Source organism: Pinus tabuliformis, chromosome 3_1, assembly GCF_031772625.1.
Source record: "Pinus tabuliformis cultivar Carrire ecotype Pingquan chromosome 3_1, CPIR1, whole genome shotgun sequence".
Classification (NCBI taxonomy): Eukaryota; Viridiplantae; Streptophyta; class Pinopsida; order Pinales; family Pinaceae; genus Pinus; species Pinus tabuliformis.
This window is the reverse complement of record NC_142301.1, coordinates 142,038,011-142,047,776: the sequence shown is the minus strand read 5'-3', so window position 1 is coordinate 142,047,776 and position 9,766 is coordinate 142,038,011. Positions and strand designations below refer to the sequence as shown.

At 37.8% G+C, this 9,766-nt stretch overlaps 1 protein-coding gene across 1 annotated transcript; it reads left to right on the top strand.

The window, feature by feature from the left end:
• The first annotated feature begins 6,400 nt into the window (after positions 1-6,400).
• On the top strand, positions 6,401-8,597 carry LOC149186197 (heat shock cognate 70 kDa protein-like). The gene is made up of 2 exons (XM_089409247.1): positions 6,401-6,605; positions 6,850-8,597. Exons 1-2 carry the CDS (start codon positions 6,401-6,403, stop codon positions 8,595-8,597), a joined length of 1,953 nt encoding a protein of 650 aa, XP_089265373.1.
• The last annotated feature ends 1,169 nt before the right edge of the window (positions 8,598-9,766 follow it).

The following is a 9,766-nucleotide window of genomic DNA, read 5'->3' as shown; positions in this document are numbered from 1 at the left end:
CGAAATTACCTTCAAACCTTCGTGAAGGTACCTGATTGTACTTAACATGCTTAAAAGATACAAATTCACTACTTTCACACAATAAACTGTATATTTTGAAGCCTTTATGACCTAGATTTGCCGTCGTGCATATCTATCCTTTCCGAGCAGTTTACTACAACAGTTATATTTAACAACTTGCCAAGCTCCGCGAAGGTGGTTAATTATACTTATTATGCATAAATATTACATATCTATCTGTTTCGCATAGAAATTAAGCATTAATTCATAAAAAATAGATCGCCGAGCGAAGATATATATAAACTTAACAGAAATAAATAAACAAGGCACAAATGCACAAATTCAGCTCAAAACAGTCTTTATTAAGATGTAAATGTTCAGATACAAACTTCTTATCCCTGCGCACCCAACTGCAAGGGCCCGTGCACTCAGCTATGGACTTACCAAGGTATCTGTGCACTCAGCTACAGGAGCCTTCCCCTTTCACCTAAGTACATGAAAAAAACTTTTCCTGCCTTAACACCTTGCCCTCATAATGATTCTTTACCAAAATTTATTCCTTAGACTCACTATGACTCAACTATATATAGCCTCTTCATTATAATACCATGGCCTGCGGACCATGGGTGAGTTTGAAAACCATCCTATCACCTACCCATACAAGGGACTAATTCCCCTTTGACTCTTAGTTAGCTTCACGCTTCGCTTCCACATTTCACAAAGACTTCACATTCTTTCACAAAAACTATTACAAAAATTGACTTAACTGACAAAATTTGACTCCAGGGACCCCTTCCCAACACATGTGTCAACAACTGCTTAAGTTGCTCAAAACTAGCCTACAATTCTTCTGTCCATTGGAACTTCTTCCTTTTCCACTACAATGATGTTATAAGATATGCAATGCATGAGTTCCTGATGAACCTCTAGTAGTAGCTTGCCAATCCCATAAATGATCTCACCTCATCCACATTCTTAGGAGATTCCCACTCCATAATAGCCCTTATCTTTTCTGGATCCATTGTTATGCCATCCTTGGAGACAACATGCCCCAAATATTGTACCTCCTTCTGAAAGAAGTTGCACTTTCTAAGTTTAGCATACAACTGGTGCTCTCTTAGAAACCTCAACACTGCTGCTAAATGCTTGACATGTTCTTCCTCATTCTTAGAATATACCAGTATGTCATCAATGAATACAATAACAAACTTGTCTAGATAAGGATGCAACAAACTAGTCATCAAACACATAAATGTAGCTGGAGCATTAGTCAATCTGAATGGAACAACAACAAACTCATATTGCCCATACCTGGTCCTGAATGCAATCTTGAAGATATCCTCTTCCTTGATGTGTACCTGATGGTATCACGATCTCAAGTTGATCTTAGAGAACATTGTTTCTCCTTTCAAATCATCAAAAAAATCATCAATCCTCGACAAAGGGTACATGTTCTTGATCGTTACTTTTTTCAGTTACCTGTAGTTAATGCACAAACTACGAGTACCATCACCCCAAGGTGATACACTCGGCTTAATGTACCCCTTGTCCAACATTTCCTTTAATTGCAAATGCAACTCAACTAGCGTAGGTGTGCTCATCCTGTAAGGTGCTTTCGATGCTAGGGCTGCCCCTAGCACCAAATCAATAGATAATTCTTCACGAAATTCTTTACCTGTCTTCATATCTTATATCTGCAGATTTAAATTTGCCAGCTGACTCTGGATCTACTGCATACATGCATTGGTAGCCCCTATCGGCGAAGCTTCTAACTTCATCGCAAGTTCTAAGGCTTCGACTTCAGTTTCTATCTTCTGTTGTGACAAAAGAAATCTTATATGTGGAAGCAGCGCAACTATAAACCCATATTTATGTTGTTGTGGAGCTATTTCGAAGCTCACCTGATCCAATAGTATCTTGAATCTTTGATCAAATTACCAAATAAAATTAGTAGGCTTTCGTTTGATTTATTTTAGCTCTGTGATGCATTGTGACTCGGACTTTAGCGTCTTGAATTCTTTTATCAACGTTGTTTTAATGTCTGCAAATGGTTTGTTATGATTTCCCGAATACTTCATGTACCATGTCAGCGCTCTATCCCGAAATATTGTAACAAGCTGCACTTTCTTCATATTTTCATCATGGACCTACTTCACTGTCCATACTGCTTCGCATAAGAACCATAATTTCTCTAGATCCTCTGATCCAATCCCTTCAAAAACAGGCAACTTAGTATCATCGACCATATTTCTTCACGATGGGGGAGGGGGATTCATAAGGGGAGGGGAATGAGGGGTAGGGGTGGTAGGAGGGGTAGGGGCATGAGGAAAACCAGAAATACCCTAATTATTACTTAATTCTGGCTTCGGCGAACTTTCAAGTTGGAAGGGTGAATACTGTGAGGTTACTTCAGGGTTCTCAGGTTGGTTTTCTTCACTTTCAGACTCACTTAACAGGGGGCTACAATCATCCTCTATAAAAGTATTTGGATCTTGGCCACGAGATCTCTTTCTAGTGTCTATTCTATATATTTTTCCACTTTGCGATGTCCCAGTCTCTTCTTCGGATCTTCTAAACATAAGTAACTAATAATCTGACTGCATTCATAAAATCCCCTTTTCACACAAAAGCATCTTAATCCAAAGGTTCAGACATTTTAGGAACTTACCTCACGGTCCTTTGAAATTTTTTTGTTCTGATTCGTTTTAGGACACAATCGAGTCTACCACGAACTCAATAATGAATCCTCCTCAGATGCTACCAATCAAAAAATCAATAGCCCTTGACGTCCTATTTTTGGTGTTCTTGAGTCGTTGTATTAATTCTAATTTCCACTCGTTAGTTTTGTCTCCTTTAAAGCAGTCTTTTCTCTTAGAACCTTGATATCCACTCGTATAACTCCACATGGAATGAGCCGAAGAAGATTTCGTATTGATATTAAAAAATATACTTCTCCAACCACCTCCTAATTGATAGATAAGGGCTTCTATTTTCTTTTTCTACAAATTCTTGTTCCTTCTATTCTACCCACTATTGAATTTATTTCTTCGATGGATGCCACATAAACATCCCTCAAACAGATCCTAGCCCTGACAACAAAAACATTTGTTGTCTTAGGTTGGGATGACCCAGGTTCAAATTTTACTGTGCACCAACAAAACCCTTAACCAATGGCCCTCTTGGCAACGACTTGCAAGAAAATAGCAGTCTCATCTGAAGTGATTATGGGAGGTTGCAGAACTAGGTTTCTGCAGCCTGAGGGATACTGCATTGTGGCACTCTTGGTTCTTCTTATGCTTTAACACTTGCTTAATACTTTTCATTCAAAAAATACTTTTCACTTATACTTTACTTTATAGAATTACATTTATCACTTAAACATATCATAAACATTCATAAACTTTATAGTACTAAAATAAAGTGCAGATATTAAACAAATAAACACATGTAGACACAGATTTTACCGTGGTTCATCCCAATGTGGGACTACGTCCACAAGAACTATTGCTTATAATATATAATTTGTACAGCAAATAGTTCTTGACCTACATACTCAGTTTCATGTCGTTTGCGTACTCAGCTGCAGACTTAGGCCTCTGCGCACTCAGTTGCAGAGCCTTTCCTTCGCCACAAAACTCAATCACAAAGATTCAACCATTCAATACATTATATGATCCTTTTCTTTATTATTGATCCCTATATATACTATTACATGATGGATTACATTGTTACATTACCATGGACCTGATACCATGGTTTACAAAATACAAGGGACTATGGTCCAAAACCATAAATTTTTACAATATTTATGCATTTTACAAAAAGGAAGGTGCTTCGCCGTGAAGCCCCTATGCTGTGTGGTGACTTTGCTGCACGGTTGTCATTGTCATTCACTGTTATGCTACGTGGTCCATTTCACACTTTGTGTTGCGCGCTTTATCCCCAGAATTCGGCATCCTTGCCCAAAATCTAGCCAAGTTGGGTTGCGCCCAACATTATGTAATAGAAACATCATAAACATGTTCTTGTGGATTAGTAGATTGTTTTTCTTCTTCCTACTCTACTTCGACTATTGGTTCTTGTGTAATAGCAATGTCATCAACAGGTTCTTGTGGAATACAAGGTTGAAATTCTTTGTCTTGTTCCCCCACTTGTACTCCAACTGAAACAGTAATAGTCTCCATGATTTTAGCCTCCTTAAGGATTTCCTAGTAGCCCTTACAAAGTTTTTCTAATATAGTAGATGATTCCATTTCTACAACCTCTCCCAACATATCCAATCTAATTCCATTCTTAAAATTAGCTGCCTAAATTCTGGCGAGAGTTTGAAATCAGCTGCCTAAATTCCTCCATAAGATTTGAATCAGAAATGGTATATCTATCTCTAGCTACCATGTTTTCAAGGGTCTAAATTTCACTTTGAATACCAATAGGGATGACCGATTGAAAACTCTCAACAACCTTTTGGGCTTGCTGTTGGACTCAATTTCAGCCCCAGGGACCTCTATTGTCCCCCCTCCATCTTCTACTCCTCATGTGTTGGTGTTGCATGAAGGCTGGATACCCAGGGTTTGCGCTGGTATAACCAAGGAATGACAAGCAAAGGGTATGCATGTGTTCAACCACTAGCCTGACTTGAAGGAAAAAACTTCACAAAGAACCAACATGACTTGTACTAGGGGTAAAACATTAGACCGGGATAGATAGGTAGAATTCACACAGAACCAAACCACCATAGCTAATAAATCACCCCAACACATGTAGCTAAACTTTGGATAACCACAGTAGACCCAGGTATATGTATTAAGCTAAACCACAACAAAAGTTACGATGCCATAACTAGAAGTAAAGATCCAACTACGAAACCCAACATTGTAAAGTAATGCGATTATGAGATAAAGATACTTGAGAGGTTTTAGAGTTACCCGGGGAGAACAAAGCTCCAAACTTTGTGTGCAAAGATGAAATACTACTGTCTGAAGATTGAGATTGTTAGTGCTAGGCTGACACATGCACTTTGCTACGAGTTCTTGTTTTAGGCTTCTAACTCTCTCCTGATTGCAAAACCTCTCTAGTCCACAATGTAAGTTGTTGTGTCACCGGTGTACTAGCCATAAGCGCCAAATTCATAAAATAAATAAACGATTACTTATGAGGAGGGTTAACTAATTCCATTTAACCTTGCATCTTTTATTTTTAGCATATAATCATCTCAACTCGAGATCTGTTAATCATCATGGAGATAAAAAGATGAAGTTTAACCTTCCCTATGTGAAGGTTGTGTTTCCATCATTGAGTAAATATGATCCCCTCGACATTATTCTATCCTCGACATTATTGCCTCTCGAGCCTCATTGACTCCCCAACATCGTTATCTCATCAACGCCATAGTCTCTCGATCATTATTTAATAATTATATTAATAATACATGTTATATTATATAACATATACCTTATAAAGTAACATGTGTTGTATTCAAAACCATATAAAATGACACATTATCTCAATGATAGTTGAGGACCTTGTGGCTTGCACCAAAGATGTGAAGCTTACCCATCATAAGCAATGTGAAGCGAAGAGTTCAACCACATTGGTCTAGTGGAGAAGTCACACATGCAGAGGAGCCCACCCATAATAAAAGTAAAGGATGCATAAATAGTTTATGAGGTTGGAAGATGAAAACCATAACAATAAAATCTCAAAACCCAATAGATGAAGTTTCTTGAAAGAGAGAATTCAGGTTATCTAACAATAAAACTTTTAAATGGAATTTTTTCAATAAGTGAATAAGGTTTGTGCGGCAATTCTCTAAAACTTACGTTGGTTGAAATTGCTTTAAGATTGAATTTTTTTTACGTTGAAATTGCTTTAAGATTAATTTTTTGTTTTGCCCACATATTAAAATTTATAAAATTATAACATTAGACTTATACTATGAAAGATGAAAATTGTTACAAATTATAATAATAATATCCCAAAATCCGTTAATAAAGTTTTTTGAAAGAGAAAATTAAAATAGTATAACAATAAAATAAAAAAAATGGTAACTGAAGCTTCTAGAAGGAGAAAAATGGGTTTATGGGTTTACGGAACAAATAAAAACTGATGGATAAAGTTTCCCAAAGAAAATAAAAAATACCCATGACAGATTGGTTTTGGGGCAATTCGTTGAAAAACCAACCCCTCTTTTTTACTCATTCCAAGGGAGAAGTTAAGTTGAAAGTATTTCTACGACTATAAAATATGGTCAAGGGAAGGGAATTCAAGTGTGAAACAACTATTTTGAACATTCCCCCTCTCGTGCTTCTTGGCCTGCATTACTCGTCTACAGTTTCCATCGCTCTCGGCCCAATTTCGTAACTTAACTCCCTCTCTGCGTTCTGTGTGTGAGAGTGTCAATATGGGCGAGGGAGCAGCGATCGGAATCGATCTGGGGACGACGTACTCGTGTGTGGGAGTGTGGCAGCACGACAGGGTGGAAATCATCGCCAATGATCAGGGGAATCGAACCACTCCCTCCTATGTCGCTTTTACTGATACAGAGCGTCTCATCGGAGATGCTGCCAAGAACCAGGTCGCCATGAACCCTATCAACACTGTTTTCGGTTAGTAATCTCTGTCACTCTTTTGAGGGAGTTTATTCCACTGCTTATTTCTGTATATGTGATTCCGTTGTTGTATATTAATTCCCCTTTCATTCTCGAATATGAACCGGGATGGACGTAATTCAGCTTATAGTTTTTTTAATGTGATTGATATGAAGGCTCGAATTTGCATCTGTAAGATTCTTTTGTTTGTGTAGAATTTGCGTTTGTGTTCAATCTAAATCAGTTCTCTATGTTATGGCAGATGCAAAGCGGTTGATTGGTAGGAGGTTCTCTGATCCCTCCGTTGTGAGCGATGCGAGATTATGGCCTTTCAAGGTCATTTCAGGGGTTGGCGATAAGCCCAGCATCGTTGTAACATACAAAGGGGAGGAGAAGCATTTTGCAGCCGAAGAGATCTCTTCCATGGTTTTAACTAAGATGAAGGAGATTGCAGAAGCTTATCTTGGGACCACTGTTAAGAATGCTGTGGTCACTGTTCCTGCATACTTCAATGATTCTCAAAGGCAGGCAACCAAGGACGCAGGGGCAATCTCCGGTTTGAATGTTATGAGAATCATCAATGAGCCCACTGCTGCTGCTATTGCCTATGGGCTTGACAAGAAGGCTAGCAGTTCTGGCGAGAAGAATGTTCTTATCTTTGATTTGGGTGGAGGTACTTTTGATGTGTCTCTGCTCACAATTGAAGAGGGTATTTTTGAAGTGAAGGCTACTGCTGGTGATACACATTTGGGTGGTGAAGATTTTGATAATAGATTGGTGAACCACTTTGTACAAGAGTTTAAGAGAAAACATAAGAAGGACATTAGTGGTAATGCCAGAGCCCTCAGGAGACTCAGAACTTCCTGTGAGAGAGCTAAGAGAACCCTTTCATCAACTGCCCAGACGGCCATTGAGATTGATTCCCTATATGAAGGTATTGACTTCTATACCACTATTACTAGGGCTAGATTTGAAGAGATGAACATGGATTTGTTCAGGAAGTGCATGGAGCCTGTTGAGAAATGCCTGCGGGATGCGAAGATGGACAAACGCTCAATCCATGATGTGGTTCTTGTTGGTGGGTCTACCAGGATCCCTAAGGTTCAGTCCTTGTTGCAGGACCTCTTCAATGGCAAGGAGCTTTGCAAGAGCATTAACCCTGATGAGGCTGTTGCATACGGAGCTGCAGTGCAAGCTGCTATTTTGAGTGGAGAGGGCAGTGAGAAAGTGCAAGATCTGTTGCTTCTAGATGTTACTCCCCTTTCATTAGGGCTAGAAACTGCAGGTGGGGTTATGACAGTTCTCGTCTCTAGGAATACTACCATCCCCACAAAGAAGGAGCAAGTCTTTTCTACTTACTCAGACAACCAGCCTGGTGTGTTGATTCAAGTGTATGAGGGTGAGCGAACTCGAACCAGGGACAATAACTTGTTGGGTAAATTTGAACTTTCTGGTATTCCCCCTGCTCCCAGAGGAGTTCCCCAGATCACTGTGTGCTTTGATATTGATGCCAATGGTATTCTAAACGTCTCTGCTGAGGACAAAACCACTGGTCACAAAAACAAAATCACCATTACAAATGACAAGGGTAGATTGAGTAAGGAGGAGATTGAGAAGATGGTTCGTGATTCTGAGACATACAAGGCTGAAGATGAAGAGCACAAGAAGAAGTTAGAGGCCAAGAACTCTTTGGAGAACTATGCTTACAGCGTAAGGAATACCATTGGAGATGATAAGATTGCGGCAAAGTTAGATCCATCTGATAAAAAGAAGATTGACGATGCCCTTGAACAGACTATCCAGTGGCTGGATAACAACCAGATTGCAGATGCTGACGAGTTCGATGACAAGATGAAGGAGCTGGAGAACACCTGCAATCCTATCATTGCTAAGATGTACCAAGGCGCTGGTGCTGATATACCTGGTGGAGCCTATGGAGCTGCTGGCTCTCCTGAACAGGGTTATTCTGCTGCTACAGGCTCGGGGCCTAAAATTGAGGAAGTTGATTAAATATTTTTTATTTTTATTTTTTTTTAACCGTGTTAGAAGATGATACAGCATCATTACAAATCAGGATTTAGAAGGTGGATTGTCTCTCAATTTTAGAGATGAGAATTGAATGCTGTTGTTTTGAGCAGTAAGGAAATGAGGATTTGTGTTCAGCAATAAGGAAATGAGGATTTGTGTTCAGCAATAAGGAAATGAGGATTTGTGTTGGATATTCTATTTCCTGGTTATTTTGTTGGAATACTGGAGAGCTGTTTAATTTAGTCGAAATTTTTACATTTCTTTATTGGTTTTGTATTGGTGTTTTTGGTTCTTACAAATTAAGATTTAGAAGTGGAATGGTAGGGTTTGCCTTGAAATATTTTATATCTATTTCACTTTTATTAAGATTTAGAAGTGGAATGGTATGCCTTGAAATATTTTATATCTATTTCACTTTTATTAAGATTTAGAAGTGGAATGGTATGGTTTGCCTTGAATATCTATTTCACTTTAATTATGGTGGAATAATGAGGATTTGTATTGTGTGCCTTTAAACATTTTATATCTATTTCACTTTCATTAGGGTGGAATAATGAGGATTTAGAAGGTAGATTGTCTATTAATTTTAGGTATGAAAATTGAATGTTGTTGTTTTGACTTGTAAGGAAAAGAGAATTTGTGTTGGATATTTGATTTTCATTTTGTTGGAATACTCGAGAGCTGTTTTTTTTCTCAATATTCTTTTATTGGTTTATTGGTTTTGTATTGTTTTTTTTCTAACTGATATTACATGGTAAAAGTTAAGTTACCCTATAATATTTTTGTAGTAAAAGTGTATGCGTAATTGGTTCTCTTCTTTATGCTTTCATTGTAAGTTTTACTGATATAATTCAAGTTAAATTTAATAGTTTGTTAGAATGGATAAGATGTTTAGATGTTTGAGTTATGAAAGCAATTGAATTCTGATTTAGGTTCTTTATACTCCTTGTTGTAAGTTTTACTGATATAATTTAAGTTAAATTTAATAGTTTGTTAGAATGGATAAGATGTTTAGATGTTTGAGTTATGAAAACAATTGAATTCTGATTTAGGTTCTTTATACTCCTTGTTGTAAGTTTTACTGATATAATTTAAATTTAATAGTTTGTTAGAATGGATAAGATGTTTAGATGTTTGAGTTATGAAAGCAA